At 38.9% G+C, this 19,143-nt stretch overlaps 1 protein-coding gene across 3 annotated transcripts in view; it reads left to right on the top strand.

The window, feature by feature from the left end:
- Positions 1-19,143, top strand: part of MED13L (mediator complex subunit 13L) — a 298,445-nt gene that overhangs the window by 263,419 nt on the left and 15,883 nt on the right. For 2 of the 3 annotated variants that reach the window (XM_058531495.1, XM_058531494.1), the window contains exons 17-23: positions 1,346-2,283; positions 5,966-6,145; positions 6,764-6,987; positions 8,898-9,090; positions 9,775-10,201; positions 11,074-11,308; positions 12,468-12,656. In XM_058531495.1, the coding sequence (XP_058387478.1) occupies positions 1,346-2,283; positions 5,966-6,145; positions 6,764-6,987; positions 8,898-9,090; positions 9,775-10,201; positions 11,074-11,308; positions 12,468-12,656 (2,386 nt within the window). The remainder of the gene's footprint in view (positions 1-1,345; positions 2,284-5,965; positions 6,146-6,763; positions 6,988-8,897; positions 9,091-9,774; positions 10,202-11,073; positions 11,309-12,467; positions 12,657-19,143) is intronic. The other variant, XM_058531496.1, reaches the window with a different exon arrangement.

The following is a 19,143-nucleotide window of genomic DNA, read 5'->3' as shown; positions in this document are numbered from 1 at the left end:
TATTATATACTTATTATTTTGGTCTCTGAGATAGCAGTGATTGCTAATCAAGGTTTCTGGGTCATTTTTTATCTGTACTCAAGATACCACTGTGCCTCAGATTTAAAATTTCTTTACAGTGCCTGCTTTGGATTTTCCAGGTGGTTGCTTAGGCATAGCTAATTAAAAACCACAAGGAAATTATTTGAAGAGTCATTACTGTACGACGTTCTTCTTTCAAATTATAAGTGAATGACTAAGTTTATTGGAGGAACATTAGTTTAAGCACAGTATTAATAGATTTCAAAAGAATATTAAGCATTTTAAAAAACTGTATTCTTTTGATACCTTCAAATTACAAAGAATGGTCTCGGTGCTGTTTTACATGTACATCTAAGAATGTATGTCAAGAGAATTTTTTACAGTAATAAGGCAGTAGAACATTGCAGACACTGTTTTGTTTTCTATGTGCCTCTTCCAAAAAGAAGTCACTGCTTATGAGAAAGTAGCTAACACAGTGTGATCAGTCTCTGGGAACTAAAAATAATTGTGCTATAGATAATGCAGAGCATATTGAAAAATAAAAAATGAACTAGAATTGCCTACCACCCTTCAAGAGTTAGAAGCTTGGAAACTATGATACAATATGTGTACTTCTCTGCAACTGCCTAATTAATACTAAGGCCTCTTAGCAGCATATGTAATATTTGTATTAATTGTAGTGTAGCACCAGCCAATGGGTTTTCCTAAAATGGAATTCCCTCATGTTCACTCGTTACTATAGAAATGCAAGCCTAGATAGGACTGCCTTTTGGAAATTGGAAAAATATTAAATTTTCATGTGCATTTGATTATAACTACTTTAGAATCATATATAGATTATAGCCTCAGAGAACAAGTACACTGGCAGAATTTCAATTTCAAAAAATGACAAAAATGTAATTGCAAATTGGATGGAAATTTCATCCTATGATCTTCTAGCTAATTTAACATCTGAATTCATGTGTTAAAGTTCCATTTAGTAGTTATAGTTTTTCAAAATTACATTGACCAAACCCAGCATCATGTTTTTTTGTAAAAATAGTAAAAGTTCCCTCCAAAGGTTAAGATGAGGATTGCTTAAATGTGGAATGAGTAGAAGGAAAGGGCTGTATTGGATTATCCTTCATACCTTGCTTCTTGCTTTTCCACACACTGCTCAGACTCTTTTGAATCCTTTTTTTTTTTTAAAGAGAAAATTGAATATACCAAGTGATAGCATGCATAAATGATAAGAAATGCACAGGCCAGGTTGGGGTGATTGTGTGTGTATTCCTGCGTCTGTGACACGCTCCTGTTCTCACTTGGTGCTGTCTGTCTGTTACAGTAATGTGCCTAGTGTCGGGAGCCTTGCAGATCCAGACTATCTGAACACACCACAGATGAACACCCCAGTGACGTTGAACAGCGCTGCCCCAGCCAGCAACAGCGGAGCAGGAGTTTTGCCATCTCCAGCAACCCCTCGCTTCTCTGTCCCCACACCACGAACCCCCAGAACCCCAAGAACTCCCAGAGGTGGGGGCACTGCCAGTGGTCAAGGGTCTGTTAAATATGACAGCACTGATCAGGGGTCACCAGCCTCTACTCCCTCTACCACGCGGCCCCTTAACTCTGTGGAACCTGCCACCATGCAGCCAATTCCTGAAGCCCACAGTCTCTATGTCACTCTGATTCTCTCAGATTCTGTGATGAATATCTTTAAAGACAGAAACTTTGACAGCTGTTGCATCTGTGCCTGCAACATGAACATCAAAGGGGCGGATGTCGGGCTTTATATCCCCGATTCTTCCAATGAGGACCAGTACCGCTGTACCTGTGGATTTAGTGCGATTATGAATCGCAAACTTGGCTACAATTCGGGACTCTTCCTGGAAGATGAGTTGGATATTTTTGGGAAGAATTCTGATATTGGTCAGGCTGCGGAGAGGCGCTTAATGTTGTGTCAGACCACCTTCCTTCCTCAGATGGAGGGAGCCAGAAAATCCCAGGAGCCACCTATAAGCCTTCTCCTCCTCCTCCAGAATCAACATACACAACCTTTTGCTTCACTGAGTTTCCTGGACTACATTTCCTCTAACAATCGCCCAACTCTTCCCTGTGTTAGCTGGAGTTATGACCGGGTACAGGCAGATAATAATGATTACTGGACGGAATGCTTTAATGCCTTGGAGCAGGGCCGGCAATATGTGGATAATCCCACGGGTGGCAAAGTGGACGAAGCTCTGGTGAGAAGTGCCACTGTGCACTCTTGGCCTCATAGCAACGGTAGGTTTCTCAGAATTCACACTGACTTGGAAAATTATCTTGGTGGGGTGATAACTAACAAATTTTCTTTACTTTGTTATATGACAAAATTTTAAATTTCATTTTTTAAATAAAGACAGAACTAAGGTGAGAGCTACATTGATATTGTCCTAAATTTAAGGACTGGGGAAATGTTTTATACTGAAACACCTTTGGAGAAGAGTGATTGTGTTGTGAAAATTTCCTCTTGTGTTAATTCATATTGGAAGCCTGTGACTGCTGGATATCAAAATGGTCAAGAGTATGCAGACTGACAATTTGCACACCCTTTCTTGTTTAAATCCACCCATTCTTCTAGATCAAGTTTCTTTGATACTTCTTCCGTGAAGCTTTCCACCCATTTACGGAGTAGTTTCTCCTTCTTCTGGTTTCCCAGTGTTTTGTATCTCTTGTAACAATGACTATATTTTACTTTGTGTTGTGGTTACTGGGGCATGTCACTGGCTCTTCTATTGTTAAAAGCTCCAGTTGACAAACATTTTTGGAGTTGAGCTCTGAGACTCCTGAGAAACTTGCTCTTCCCTTCCCTTGTTTACTCATTGTCTATACTGTGATGCATTCTGGGGAATAAAATGGTGACTGATGGAGACAAGGTACCTGCCCTCAGGGACTTTATAATCTATTCTGGAAAATGGACATTAACCAAATAATTACACAAATAAGCATATTGTTACAAACCACTATAAGTGATGAAAGCGTGGGGTAGGAGGGCCACCCTAGGCTGGAGGTCAGGGAAGACTTCCTGGAAGAAATAGTAGCATTTGAGATCTCAATGATGAGTACAGATTCACTGAGTAAAGAGGGTAGGAAGCAAAGAATTGTGTCCCAGGCAGAAGGAGTCGTGAGTGTGAAGGCCCAGAGTGATATAGAGCTTGGGGCCTTCAAAGAACTGAAAAAAGCTTAGAGGCCAGCAGGGGCTAGGTTACCAAGATCCTTTAGAGACGTGCTGGGGATTGGGTCTTCATCCCAACAGCCCTAACAAGTCACTGATGGGTTTTATGAAGAGGCATTGACATCAGATTTGTAGTAAAAAAGAAAAAAATAATACTCTGTCTTTAATGTGGGCTGTGGATTAGAAAATGGCAGGAATGGATTTGGGGAGGCTAGGAGTTATTGCAGTAGATCAGATAAGAAACAGTGGCTTGGCTTAGTGTCCTGGCAAAGAAGTGGAAACATTCAAGACATATTTAGGAAATATTACTGCAGGACTTGGTAATGGGTTGAATTTTGGGAATCAGGGAGAGTGAGACGTTAAGGAAGACACATAGTTTTGTAACTTGTATACCCAGGCAGACAGTGATGTCATTCAGAGATACTGGAGGAAGACCAGGTCTGGGGAGAAAGTTCATACGTTGAGTTTTGGAAATTTTAAAGAATCCGTTTGAGATATCCAGGTAGATGTCAAGTAGACACTTGGGACTTCCTGGCGTGGAGCTCAGGGGAAAGGGAGTAGTTGTCATGTAGATGATAACCCAAGTAGTGGGCACAGAGGAGGAGGAAAGTATAGAACGAGAAGAGCGCCTGGGGCAGAGTTTTGCTGAATGCTGCTCTGTAACCAAGTTTTGAGAAAGAGGGGTCAACAAACATTAAAATGTAGCTGAGCTTTAAGATAAGGATTAAACATGTCTTTTGACCATAGTGAGAGCTGTTTCTGTAGCATAATGGGAACAGAGGCCAGGCTGGAGGGGTTCCATGAGTGAAACATGGACACTGCTTCTGAACAACTCTGAGTCTTGTAGAGGAGGTTATATAAGCTTCTTAAATATAGTTTGAAATCTGGAGTAATAAAAGTGTGTCCAGAGGACAGAGATCGGTGGAGTAGGGAATGACAGGCATTTTCTGAGTAGGCCAGGCAAGGGGGGCTTCTGGGAGGTGGAGACTCCTAAGTATTCAAGGATTATACTTCATCTTTATAACTGCTTAGGTTTAATCACAATGCCTTTTACTTAGCAGACCTTAATTAATCTCTGCTGGATGAATTTATGAATTACAGAATGTATAGCCTTACCCCTAAAGAAATGTGGGTGATTATCTTGGGTGGTTCCTTGTGCGAGATAGTGGCCTTCAGACAGAAAAGCAGTCTGTGTGGGTGGCTCAGTGGTGTCATCTTTGGATATGAAGAATAGCACATTTTATTTTGCGGGGGAGGTGTGGGTTCCAAATTCAGATGCTTAAAAGTACCAGACAGATAATGTAAATGAATGATGCAAAATGATTGCAAAAAGCAATGCCCTAAATTGTGTCCTTTCACAACACACTTTCTGTTTTGTCTGCACAGGAATAGAGTTCACAAACAATTGTGTCTGCATTTATTTTTCTCTAACCTGTGGTTCTCTTGGTCTGTCATTTTCCTACTTTTCATAGAGCCACGGGTACAAGAAGTACTTTACTTTTTTCTTTACTGTAAGGAAAAAAGAAGCACAGGCTTGAAGATACAGGCTATTAACACTGCTTCAGTCTCAGGCCGGCAGCAGAGCCAGGGCCCTGGAGAAGTGTCTGAAGGGGACAGCTGCTCCTCGGCTCCAGCACGTGGTGGTTAGACAGCAACGTGGGTCTCAGCCCAGGGCTGCCAAGTCTCCTGGTTTTTCAAGAGAAGCTGGACATCCAGATTTGCGTGTGAAGTTTCCTAGAGAGATTTGTTCCAGAATTAAAAAAAATAGTAACTCTGTGGGCCACCAGTTTGCACCATGTGTTTGATTTAGGGACACATCTAAAAATGTCTTAAGGAATTTTAAGCACCCTGTGTTCAGATTTAATTGGTAGACCTTCAATTTCCGTTTGTGCCCCTGTCCTAATCAGCTAGAGAAGAGTATGGAAAGGTCTTCAGGAACCCAGCTGCTTTGATTCATAGCTGATCACCTCGAACTTAATTAGCTCTTTCCTCAGTTCCTTTTGAGAAGTTGATGAGCATTATGGACCTTCCCTTCTTGGGAAAAAATACACGTTTTCCTGCATGCATGCACAGTTTTGCATAGAGTTGCAGAGGTGTTTCAGATTTTAGGTTAAGAACCCCTCCTGCTAGCAGAAGGAATATTTGTTCTGAAACCGTGACTCCCCTGCCCTCCTCTGTATACAGATGACTTCCAGTCCTGTCGCTGCTTCTGCCGTGTTTTCATGTGCCTGCCTGCATGGAAGGTTGTCTTTCTCTTTATGCATTTTGCATTTTGTGAAAATACTTTACCTTAAGAACATTTTAAAAACTTCTATTTAAGTTCTCCTTTCCTACTCATCATATAATCAAAACATTGATATTTGTAAATAAAAGTAATATAATAAGAAAATTTGCAGCTCTCTCTTTTCTTATGAACAGCCTTAGAAACACGTTTGAGTGATTTTAAAAAGTCAGACCTATCCGTCTTTCCACTATTAAATAATTCTATAGGTAACTTCTTCTATAGAGAGTAACTTATTTCTCCTTTTATTATTTTCAATAATAAATTATAAATTTTCTTCACTTTAGAAGAAGAATATCTTTCTTCTTGATCCTAACTCAAGTATTTTAGGATCTACAAAAAGTGGAATCTGCCGCCAGTGATGTCTTTGTCCGGACTATAACTAAGGTCCCAAACGATGGCAAGCAGAGGAGAGTGCCAGTTCCCTTTGTGATTCCTGTCCTTTTCATTTCATTTCACTTCTGTTCCAGTGCTCGACATCAGCATGCTCTCCTCCCAGGATGTGGTCCGTATGCTGTTGTCCCTGCAGCCCTTTCTCCAAGACGCCATCCAGAAGAAGCGCACGGGCAGGACCTGGGAGAATATCCAGCATGTGCAGGGACCACTCACCTGGCAGCAGTTCCACAAAATGGCAGGACGGGGAACCTATGGTAGAATCTTCTCCCTGTTTAAATTCCTTCTGAGTTTTTTGCTCCATGAAAAGCAGCTTTAGTTACTGTCATATCCTTGCTTCATTGACAAAATAGAATCTTTTTCTTCATGACTATGAAGTTATATAATGTCTTCGTTTTCCTAAAGTCAGTTTTGGCGTTAAGTTTTCTAAAGATCCTTGGCATAATCAAGGTCAATGAAGAAAATAATCCCTTCATAGAGTATTTATTGGATTCTCCTCATCTTCCCAATCCTCACTACATTTTCATCTGGATGTACTCTTGAACTAGTTCTGTCAGCTTCTTTGTAGTCAGGATTGTAAAGCTTATCCTAAAGGAAATGATGTAGTGTTGCTTGGAAAACTAACTTTAACTCATTCTAGTCTTCCCTCTGATCTTATTGAACCTTTGTAAGCACGTTCTGACTCATTTAAGTAAGGTTCTTCATCAAGGGCCATTTAATTAGAAGATTTGAAGAATACTTTTAAGAGTATCATGTCAACCTACAATGAAATTTCGGATGCCAGAATTAAGGAGAAAGCACCAGGAACTTCTAAATTGTCCCAGTTGTGGGAAGCAGACTCGTGAGTACCTTCCTAAACTGCAGTGTTGTTTTAGGTTCAGAAGAGTCTCCTGAGCCACTGCCCATCCCCACTCTGCTGGTGGGCTGCGACAAGGACTTCCTCACCATCTCGCCGTTCTCCTTGCCATTTTGGGAGAGGCTGTTGTTGGACCCGTATGGGGGCCACCGTGATGTTGCCTATCTTGTGGTGTGTCCAGAAAATGAGGCCTTGCTCGAGGGAGCCAGAACTTTCTTCAGGGACTTGAGTGCTGTATATGAGGTGAGAAACATGAAAACCGTTTTTATGACATATTTCCTCACATTGTTTCTAGTTATGACAAATTTTAAAGAACAGGTGTCTTCAAAGTAGGTCTCAAAGAAAATTTGCAAGTAGTTGGAGGGTGAAGAAAAGAATTAGCAAGTTTTTCTGGAAGTAAATTGCTTTCCCATCTTTTTATTTTGTTAGATTTAAAAGACTTTCCTCTACCAGCCTTAACACACATCTTAAAATTCTGTCAGCTGTTTTTTCCGCATTTATGTGCTTGAGTTTATAAGTATTGCTCACCAGGGGAAAGTGGTTATTCAGAAGTAGAGCTTTACAAAAAGAAAGTACCTCTACTCTTTTTGAGGGGATGGAAGGAAGGGGAAAGTGCCTGAAAACAGTATAAAAATGTTTAGCTTGAAAATTTCTGAATTGAAAGCTAAGTTTAATGAATCGTGTTCCTGTTATTTTTTATTTAATGCTACATTCATGCTAATACTAAAATTTTGATACAGGTTAATAATGTAATAACCATAATAATGTATAAGCCAGGTAGGTAATTTTATATCTTTAGTACATAAATTCCTGTTACTTTTGAAAAATTAGAATCATGTCTATCTTTGAAGAGTAAGTGCCACATTTCTTCTGCCAATGTATGTATACACTAAGTTATTTGAACCTTATACTTCTAATATCTTTATATTTGGCAAGATTAAATGAAATTAGTATTTATAGTTTATAGTTTAAAACTGTGACAGGCATATTATAAGCATTACAAAAGTGTTTATTACATAAGATGCCAAGTTAAATTTAAAAAATACTCCATAATAGAACATTCACTATCTATAAATGTCTGAGTACACATGAAATAGTAAACTTACGTGTTGCTACAAGGAAGGGAGGAGATGCTAACGTATGAGGTAATGGCATCAATTAAGCCACTGAAGGAGAGGAGACCCTTGGACATGGTAATTTCTAAACAGTGTCTGGTCCATGGATGTGTAATAATATTAAAGGACAGTTACCCTAACACAGAAAACTTGTCTAAGTACTTTTAAAGCCCAGCCGTTCTCTTGAATGAAGCCTTCAATGTAAGTTACAAAACAAAAGGATTGCCAGATCATTTTAGATCTTAATGATTTTACTAGGATTGCTCATTTGGCGGTAATGCATACTTGCTTAGGAAGAGTGTACACTAGAGAATTTTGTAGGGGCTTGGCAAGCCTTCAGTTCATCAGCTCTGGTAAGGGATAATATGGGCTCTGCTGCTGGTGACCAGGTAGTAGACTAGGTTACTTTTTGCAGGTATATTATATTAATTCTCTGCCGTAAGCCCCTGCTTAGTGTCCTAGAGATTAATAACAAAATCTCATTGTGCTAAAACAACTATTTACTTTTAAAAAGGGATCAGCATATCCACTGCTTCAGTGACCTCTACTATTGGTGATCTCCAAATGTCTGTACCAATGTAGCAGATGGCTAAATGAAATTTTAATGTTATCTTATGGGAAAACGTTATGAGTAGGGATTACTTAAGAGGTTTTAGTAGACATATGTCTCAGTCAGCCTTAGTAGGCAGGAATCTGGTCAGTTCTTTATTTGACTATGAGCAATCAGGTAGTGCTCAGCAGTTTTCCCTTGTGCTGGAGGAACTGGCTGAGATGAAGACACATTTATTTTTCTTTAGAAGAAACATTTATTTTTCTTTAGAGGGCCTAGTCCAGGTTTTGAAGAGACAAATAGCAGTTTCATGGTACTTTATAATTACCAGAAAGGACCAGCTTATAATGTTCATTTGGTTGCATGTGTTAACGCAAAAGGAAAAGGTAAAGGCTTCCATGTGCATGGTAAAGACTCTCCCTCGCTAACGATATGGAATGCATAAAGGAAGAGTTCCTGGTGGATAATGATCTTGTTTGTGGTGTCAGATGTGCAGGCTGGGGCAGCACAAGCCCATCTGCAAAGTGCTACGCGATGGGATCATGCGCGTGGGAAAGACCATGGCACAGAAGCTGACCGACGAGCTTGTGAGTGAGTGGTTCAACCAGCCGTGGAGCAGTGAGGAGAATGACAATCATTCCAGACTCAAACTGTATGCGCAAGTTTGTCGCCATCACCTAGGTAAAGAGGAATTTATTTGGCAAAGTGGAATTTGAGAAGTAAAATAGCAAATTGCTTCTCTTTCTCTCCCACCCCCCGTTAGGGATGCAACATGATGCTTCTTTTGTCTCAAGTAATGTTAGCATTCCATTACTGTATTTATTTAGGTCTAATTTTTGCGTTCTAGGTGGTTAAATGCTAATTTTTATGTGCATGCATATTCTTTAAAAGTTACTTAAAGTTGCCTAAATAAGTCATATCTAATTTACTCCACATTTTGAAAACTTAGTAGCTTGACTTGGTATTAATTGCTTAATTTTCAACCCAGATTCCAAGAGACTCTTAGAAACTTGTAAAGCTATATACACACAGGGGCATAATACACCATTATGGCTGTGGAATAGATGGCCTTTCATTTTTCAGTGAAGGCATATGGAATCAATCTGAAAGGAAAATGTTACAAATGGTTCTTTTTCTCTTTTTTGCAAATAAGGCAAAATTTGTGCTAAGTAGCTCCATGTTCATTTCCCTGTTTGCTGAATATATAAGCGTATGTTCAGCTGTGGAGATTGTGTTTTGGGTGTCATAATCAGAGTATTGCGGCCTGAAAGCATGATTTTTTAAAAAGTGACCATTGTGAATTTCTGATTCAGTCTGACACTGAAGAACATCACTAAAGTCACCTCTCTGCATGGATTCTTTCAGCACCTTATTTAGCCACTCTGCAGCTCGATAGCAGCCTGTTGATACCACCTAAATACCAGACCCCACCAGCAGCAGCACAGGGACAAGCTACGCCTGGGAATACTGGGCCTTTAGCCTCAAATTCAGGATCAGCAGCTCCCTCAGCTGGCAGTGCGTTTAATCCCACCTCTAATGGTAGTTCTACGAACCCTGCAGCGAGTAGTTCCACGTCTGGTTCTTCTGTACCACCGGTCTCATCATCTGCCTCCGCTCCTGTTATTAACCAGATAAGCACTACCTCTTCTTCAGGATTCAGTGGTAGTGTTGGAGGGCAGAACCCCAGCACTGGGGCCAGTTCTGCAGATAGAACACAAGGGAACATAGGCTGTGCTGGAGACACTGAGCCTGGGCAGAGCTCCTCTCAGCCCTCACAGGATGGACAAGAAAGGTACATTACTCACTGATTGAGACAGTGGCTTCACCTTGGACCCTTTATTTCCTCTTCTCTGCACCCCTCTCTCCCCCTCAACCTCACAAGTCTTTAAATCCAGTAAAGTGCTCTGTTTCTCTTCTTCTCGAAAGAAAGTGACAGCTGTTAATCTATAGTCTCAGTGTTAAGAAATTTGAGACTTCTTATAAATTTAACTTATTATTGTTAAACTTATTAGCTTAATAGTTAAGTATTACTATGAATACTAATATTGTTATATGAATATAATATATAGGTAATAGTATGTTTTGAAGCTAATATAATGTTTTTGTGTGTGTGTGTGTGAGGAAGATCAGCCCTGAGCTAACATCTGCCAATCCTCCTCTTTTTTTTCTTTTTTTCTTTTTTTTTTTTTTGCTGAGGAAGACTGGCCCTGGGCTAACATCCATGCCCATTTTCCTCCACTTTATATGGGACGCCGCCACAGCATGGCTTGACAAGCGGTGCGTGGGTGCGCGCACGGGATCCGAACCAGTGAACCCCGGGCCGCTGCAGCGGAGCGTGCGCACTTAACCACTTGTGCCACCGGGCCGGCCCCAAGCTAATATAATGTTTTGAAGCTATTACTATTAATATAATAGTATTATAAAAGATCTTTGTAGAATATAACTACAGGAGAAAAAAGGGAGTTGAAAAAGAGCTCTCCCATTTTAGAAGAGTATATTGTCATTTTCCATCTTCTTGGTGCTCCCTGGCTTGGTTTGCCTTCATCTTGATAGTATGATACATATTAACGTTACGTATAATCTGTAATCGTTGTCCAGGGAGTCAGTGTGCTCCAGAACTGATTTATTTTGTGTAATTTACGTTTATTTTGTGCGTCTCATAAGGGACTCTCTCTGCAGTGTCACAGAAAGGGAGAGAATAGGAATCCCCACGGAACCCGACTCTGCAGACAGCCAAGCCTGCCCCCCAGCTGTTGTCATTTACATGGTGGACCCCTTCACCTACACTGCAGAGGGAGACGCCACTTCCGGGAACTTTTGGCTGTTGAGCTTGATGCGCTGCTACACAGAGATGCTGGACCATTTACCTGAGCACGTGAGAAGTTCTTTCATCCTCCAGGTACCTGTTTGCAAGTTTATTTTTTGCTTTTGTTGTTTTTATGAAAGTAAATACAAGTTCATGATTTTTTTTTTTAAAAACTAGAAGTACATGAAAATAGAGAAAATATTCATAATTCTGTCTTTTAGATTCAGCCATCATTACCTTTAGATTCAGCCATTGTTCCCATTTCGGTGTGCTTCTAGCCTTTTTTCTGTATGTTTATTTACACAGTTGAGATCATACTTTTAATATAAGTTTTAGTCTTTTTGTACTTAACATTATTCATGAATACTTTTCCATGTTATTTAAAATTCTCACAAGCAAGATTTTTAATGACTGCATATTTTCCATATTTAACTATTCATGTACAGTTAGATATTGAATTTGTTTTCTAATTTTTCACCATTATAAATAAAGCCATAATAAACATCTTTATGTATAATCTCTTTTTCACATTTCAGGTCATTTCTTAAAGTGTATTCTTAGATATAGATACTGATAAATAATACCAAATTCCTTTCCAAAAAAGTTATACTTATTTACATTCCTTTCAGCAGTAAATGAGCATGCCCATTTGCACTGCACCCCTGCCAGCTTTATAGTGTAATAATTTAAAAAATTTTTTATACTATAATAGATGAGAAATAATGCCTTGAGTGTTTGGGTTTTGCTTGACTGTCACTTTAACTATAAAGCTATTTTATAGAATTAAAAGATTGAAATTAAAGTTACCAGACTAGCTTGTTGATAGTTGCTCATTGTTTTGAAGTTTGTCTTTCAGATATTACACAATAATTCCAAAGATGCCATGCATACTATGTGTATACGATAGAAAAATGAGAAATGTATTAAAAAGCAAGTTTTTAAATTTTGGGGCATGGCAACAATAAATTGAGAATTTACCCCTAAAATGGGAACAGGGTAATTACTAAGCGATGGTATAACTTGACCAACAAAATGGCACCTCTTCTTAAATTGGTGGTATATATTTGGAATATAGGATTTTATGTCGCTGGAAGAAATTAAGATTGAATTATATTATGTTTGGCATTTCTATATTTTAAAACTAAAGTTCCTCCCCCCATTCAAGTAAAGAATTTATGCAATTTCATTTTCCTACTTTCTTGTTAGTGTACTAGCTCTCAGTTTCTCCTTTTGTTTGTGTTTATATCTATAGATTGTGCCTTGCCAGTACATGCTGCAGACAATGAAGGATGAACAAGTTTTCTACATTCAATACTTGAAGTCCATGGCATTTTCAGTGTACTGCCAGTGCAGGCGGCCTCTGCCTACGCAGATCCACATTAAATCCCTCACAGGATTTGGACCTGCTGCCAGCATTGAGATGACCCTCAAGAACCCGGAGGTAGGTAGTAAGCCAGGCAGAAATTTGCAAAAACAGTTCTTTTATGTTAAAGGTGTAAGCAAGGAGAGTTGGTCTTCTACCTTTATATATGAGTGGTAGGTTTCTTTAATCCTTAAGTTAAAATAGAGGAGATACTTCTCTGAACTTGTAAAACTTTTTGAGAAAAGAGGCTAGCAGATTTTTGGTGTAGAACTCAGCTCAACAATACACTTATCACTTTTACTTATTAATGTTTGACTTCCCGGTATTTATTTTGGTCTTTATTTTTATTATTTTTTTTTTTTGTGAGGAGATCAGCCCTGTGCTAACATCCGCCAATCCTCCTGTTTTTTTTTTTTGCTGAGGAAGACGGCCCTGGGCTAACATCTGTGCCCATCTTCCTCCACTTTATATGGGACGCCGCCACAGCATGGCTTGCCAAGCAGTGCGTCGGTGCGCGCCCGGGATCCGAACCAGCGAACCCCGGGCCGCCGCAGCGGAGCGCGTGCACTTAACCGCTTGCGCCACTGGGCCGGCCGGCCCCTATTTTGGTCTTTATTTTTTGAAGCTAACCTGTGTCTGAAATCAGTAACTCTCTACCTTCTCTAGCTCTCTTCTCTCCTGGCGCAGCAGTTGTGTATGTTTACTCTGCCTGGCCCCTCATTTTCTGATGCACATTCTTACAGAGAGTTGCTTTCTCCTCCCCTTGTCTCAGTGCTTGGGTTTATAAGTGAATGCTTTTTCTCTCCATCTTCTTAAACCCACTTCCCACAGATATGTACCTCAAGGGGGATTTTAAAACACGAAAGCCAAGGATGTTTTAAACAGAAGTTTTACACAATCATCTTATCCTAAAGATAGATGTACAGGGCAATGTTTAGAATTTTCAAAGCCTTCGAAAATCAGTTTCCACAACACTGTTGTATGAAAGATTACCCATTAATGAAAGCCAGCAAATACCACTTCACCATAAGAGAACTTGCTAAAAACACCCAACACTGCTGATTTTAGTTGGTAATGTAAGTTTTTCTGGAAAACTCTTATGAAATGCGTATCCCTTTTATGAGTAAAAGCTTAGAAAGGAGAAGTCATGTGACTAGTTAATACTGCATTTGTGGTAACTTGGTTCAAGTCATCTTCGTCCCAAGAGAGGAAGGTGCTTAGTTACATTCACTCTGGGGTTATATAAAATTTATATTTTTGGGGGCCGGCCTGGTGGTGCAAGTGGTTAAGAAGTGCACGCGCTCCGCTGCAGCCACCCGGGGTTCGCCAGTTCGGATCCCAGGCGCGCACCGACGCACCGCTTGTCAGGCCATGCTGTGGCGGTGGCCCATATAAAAAAGTGGAGGAAGATGGGCACGGATGTTAGCCCAGGGCCAGTCTTCCTCAGCAAAAAGAGGAGGATTGGCAGATGTTAGCTCAGGGCCGATCTTCCTCACACACACAAAAAAAATTTATATTTTTGGCAGTTTTAGATTGGTTTATTCTTTTAAGTTTGAATTTTTCACCTTTCGTCTATTTTCTAAAAGCTTTTTCTAGGATTAAAAAAAAATTTTGTTTCTACTTTTCTTATTTTGTTTCCAGAAAGTGAGTTATTGTCTTTCTTGATAAACTTAGAATCTTTTAGCTCTTTGCCTCTTGTGATTATTCTGCAGTTCAGATGCAGTTATTCCTGTGCTTTGGTAAGAAGGGATCACAATTTCAGATGATAACTAATAGTATTCTGCATAGAGGAGAGGAAAGGCTGACTGCCTAGATTAAGATATCCCAAGGCATTCTGTGACATTTTTAAAGATGATAACGTACTGGCAGAACACCGTCAGGAGCTCATGAGATAAATTGAGGCTTAGATGAAGATAAATGGCAAACATATGCTTTTTTTCCTTTTGCTTTGGACCAGGAAGAGAGAAGTAAACGATTTGACTTTATTAAAAACAAAAGAACCAAATGTTATGAATATTTACTGAGGTTTATAAGTTTTTACTTGCATTGAGGTAATGGTTACTTGCTCAGTGCTGCCTCTCCCTCAGTCTGCAGCTACAATGTTGCACTTTCATCCAGTAAATATAGCTAAGTGTCTGCTGTGTGCCAGGCAAGGTGCTGAGGATGCAGTGGTGAACAAAACAGCCAGGACGCCTGTTTCCAGGAATTCTAATCTTTGCAGTGCTGTAGTCTCATTCAAGCACACTTTCACATAAGAAAGAGTGTATTTTAGTATTTATCATGCAAGTTTTAGAAGAAATCCTCTTGCTAGTATCCCTTTTGTTTTTCATCTAGCGTCTCAAAAGCGCAATTTGGAAATGATGTTTTACCTAGTGATTTATCACAGGCTATCTATTGCATCTAAAATGTTTGACATTTAACCTTGTGTTTTACACAAAACTTTTCAGACAACCTCACCTGGACTCTTTTTTGTGAAAAAAAGCTTAATTGAGACATAATGCACATATCATAAAATTCACCCTTTTAAAAATTGTACAGTTTAGTGGTTTATAGTTTATTCACAAAGTTGTACAGCTGTCACCGCTATCTAATTTTAGAACATTTTCATCAACCCAGACAGAAACTCCATACCTATTAGCAATCGTTCCTCCTTTTCCCCTCCCCCCAGCTTCTGGCAACTACTAATCTACGTTCTGTGTCTGTGGAGTTGCCTGTTCTGGACATTTTGTGTAAACGGAATCAGACAATATGTCATCTTTTATGTCTGGCTTCTTTCATTTAGCATAATATTTTTGAGATTCATCCATGTCATAGCATGTATCAGCATTTCATTTCTTTTTTTTTTTTTTTTTTTTACATTTTTATTGATATTTTAATGGTTTCTAACATTGTGAGATTTTGGGTTGTACATTTTTGTTTGTCCTTCACCCCATATATGACTCCCTTCACCCCTTGTGCCCACCCCCCACCCCCCACCCCCCACTTCCCGGGTAACCACAGTCCAGTTTTCTCTGTCCATGTGTTGGTTTATATTCCACATATGAGTGAGATCATACAGTGTTTGTCTTTCTCTTTCTGGCTTATTTCACTTAACATAATACGCTCCAGGCCCATCCATGTTGTTGCAAATGGGACGATTTTGTCTTTTTTTATGGCTGAGTAGTATTCCATTGTATATATATACCACATTTTCTTAATCCAATCGTCAGTGGAGGGACACTTAGGTTGCTTCCACTTCTTGGCTATGGTGAATAATGCTGCAATGAACATAGGGGTGCATAAGCCTCTTTGGATTGTTGATTTCAGGTGCGTTGGATAGATTCCCAGTAGTGGGATGGCTGGATCATAGGGCATCTCTATTTTTAATTCTTTGAGGAATCTCCATACCGTTTTCCATAGAGGCTGCACCAATTTGCATTCCCACCAGCTGTGTATGAGGGTTCCTGTTTCTCCACATCCTCTCCAACATTTGTTGTTTTTTGTCTTGGTGATTATAGCCATTCTAACGGGTGTGAGGTGGTATCTTAGTGTTGTTTTGATTTGCATTTCCCTGATGATTAGTGATGTTGAGCATCTTTTCATGTGCCTATTGGCCATCTGTATATCTTCTTTGGAGACGTGTCTGTTCATTTCCTCTGCCCATTTTTTGATCGGGTTGTTTGTTTTTTTGTTGTTCAATTGTGTGAGTTCTTTATATATTATGGAGATCAACCCTTTGTCAGATGTATGTTTTGCAAATATTCTCTCCCAGCTGGTTGGTTGTTTGTTCATCTTGATTCTGATTTCATTTGTCTTATAAAAGCTCTTTAGTCTGATAAAGTCCCACTTGTTTATTTTTTCTTTAGTTTCCCTAGTCTGGGTAGGCATGTCATCCGAAAAGATTCCTTTAAACCCAATGTCAAATAGTGTGTTGCCTATATTTTCTTCTATGAGTTTTATAGTTTCAGGTCTCACCTTCAGGTCTTTGATCCATTTTGAGTTAATTTTTGTGTATGGCGATAGCACATGGTCCACTTTCATTCTTTTGCATGTGGATGTCCAGTTTTCCCAACACCATTTATTGAAGAGACTTTCCTTTCTCCATTGTATGTCCTTAGCACCTTTGTCGAAAATTAGCTGTCCGTATATGTGTGGTTTTATTCCTGGGCTTTCAATTCTGTTCCATTGATCTGTGTGTCTGTTTTTGTACCAGTACCATGCTGTTTTGATTACTATTGCTTTGTAGTATGTTTTGAAGTCAGGAATTGTGATGCCTCCTGCTTTGTTCTTTTTCTTTAGGATTTCTTTAGCTATTCGGGGTCTTTTGTTGCCCCATATAAATTTTAGTATTCTTTTTTCTATTTCTGTGAAGAATGTCATTGGGATTCTGATTGGGATTGCATTGAATCTGTAGATTGCTTTAGGTAATATAGACATTTTAATTATGTTTATTCTTCCAATCCACGTGCATGGGATATCTTTCCATTTCTTTATGTCATCGTAGATTTCCCTCAATAATGTCTTGTAGTTCTCATTGTATAGGTCCTTCACCTCCTTGGTAAGATTTATTCCTAGGTATTTTATTCTTTTTGGTGCAATTGTAAATGGTATTATCTTTTTGAGCTCTCTTTCTGTTAGTTCATTATTAGCATATAGAAATGCAACTGATTTTTGTAGATTGATTTTGTACCCTGCAACTTTGCTGTAGTTGTTGATTGTTTCTAACAGTTTTCCAACAGATTCTTTAGGGTTTTCTATATATACAATCATGTCATCTGCAAATAGTGAGAGTTTCACTTCTTCGTTACCTATTTGGATTCCTTTTATTCCTTTTTCTTGCCTAATTGCTCTGGCCAAAACCTCCAGTACTATGTTGAACAGGAGTGGTGAGAGTGGGCAGCCCTGCCTCGTTCCTGTTCTCAGAGGAATGGCTTTCAGTCTTTCCCCGTTGAGTATGATGTTAGCTGTGGGTTTGTCATATATGGCCTTTATTATGTTGAGGTACTTTCCTTCTATTCCCAATTTATTGAGAGTTTTTATCATAAATGGATGTTGTATCTTGTCAAATGCCTTTTATGGCTAAATAATATTCCATTCTATAGATATACCACATTTTGTTTATCCATTCCTTAGTGAACGGACATTTGAGTTTTTCCATTTTTTGGCTGTTGTGAATAATGCTGCTCTGAACATTTGTCTAAAGTTTTTGTGTGGATATGTTTTCAGTTCTCTTGGTAAATACCTAGGAGTGGGACTTCCAGGTCTATGGAGAACGAATGGATCAGTGATAAGATTAGCTTTGAAACTTTGAGCAAGTCGTTACAATATCTTAGAATATGTCCAAGCCCATGTTTTGTATCCCTAAAATGAAGGAATGGGCTTAGATTATTTCCAAGGTCTCTTTTAGCTTTAAAATTCTGTAATTCCTTATTATTATTTCTTATGCTTTCTAGTTCAGGGATCAGCAACTACGACTGTGGGCTAAATCCAGCCTGCAGCCTGTGTTTGTATGATCAGCTAGATAGGAATGAGTATCACATTTTCAGAAAGAGAAGATTCTGTGACAGAGACTCATAAAGCCTAAAGTAGTTACTATCTGGTCCTTTATAGAAGTTTGCTGACTCCTGCTGTAGTTTATTAAATATTAAAATGCCTATAATAGCTGTAAACAAAGATGACAATTAACTTTTGTCACAGTTTGACTATTTAAAATATTTGTCTTAGGTAACAGCTAATGCTTTGATTTCTTAAATTACACACGCACACACACATTAAAATATAATAGACATAATGAAAAGTACTCAATCATAAGTGTACTGCTTGATGAGTTTTCACTAAGTGAAAATATCATGTAACAAGCACAGGAAACAAAACATAACAAGCATCCGGAAGCCTCTCTAATGTCCCTTGCAGTCACTCCAGCAGTAATCACTATTCTGACTTAGAACAACATAGTTTTGCCTGTTTTTTACTTTTATATAAACTGAATCATATAATTTATATTCCTTTGTGTCTGACTTCTTTACTCAACGTTGAGGTTTATTCATTTTGTTGCTTGTAGTGGTAGTTTTTTCATTCGCTTTGCTGTTTAATATTCTGATTATGTGACTGTATTACAGTTTAGAATCATTCACTGGCGGTGGGTGTTGAGGTTATGTTCTGTTGGAGCAATCGTTGTGATTAATACTGTTGTGAACATTCTTATCCCTGATCCTTGGGAAACACACACATGCATCGTGTTGGGTCACAGGGTGGTGTGTGTTCAGCTGTAGCGGGCATTGTCGCATACTTTTCTGAAGGAACTGTATCACCAGCAATATATGCAACTTCTAATTATTCTGCGTGCTCACCAATACTTGATGTTTTCTGTCTTGTTTATTTCAGACATTCTAGTGGGTGTGTAATGGTATCTCATTGTGTTTTTTAATTTCCACTTTCCTAATAGCTAATGAAGTTCGGCCAATTTACTTTCTAAACTAGTAATTTATTTTGATAAGAAAATATTGGCTTGATGGGGTTCCCTAGCATATATCATTTAAACAATCTTTTTGTTATCTGTATTATGATTACTATTTATATAGAGAGT

This window comes from Diceros bicornis, chromosome 35 (assembly GCF_020826845.1).
Source record: "Diceros bicornis minor isolate mBicDic1 chromosome 35, mDicBic1.mat.cur, whole genome shotgun sequence".
Lineage (NCBI taxonomy): Eukaryota > Metazoa > Chordata > Mammalia > Perissodactyla > Rhinocerotidae > Diceros > Diceros bicornis.
The sequence above is the reverse complement of the archived record's forward strand: the minus strand, read 5'-3'. Positions and strand labels throughout refer to the sequence as shown.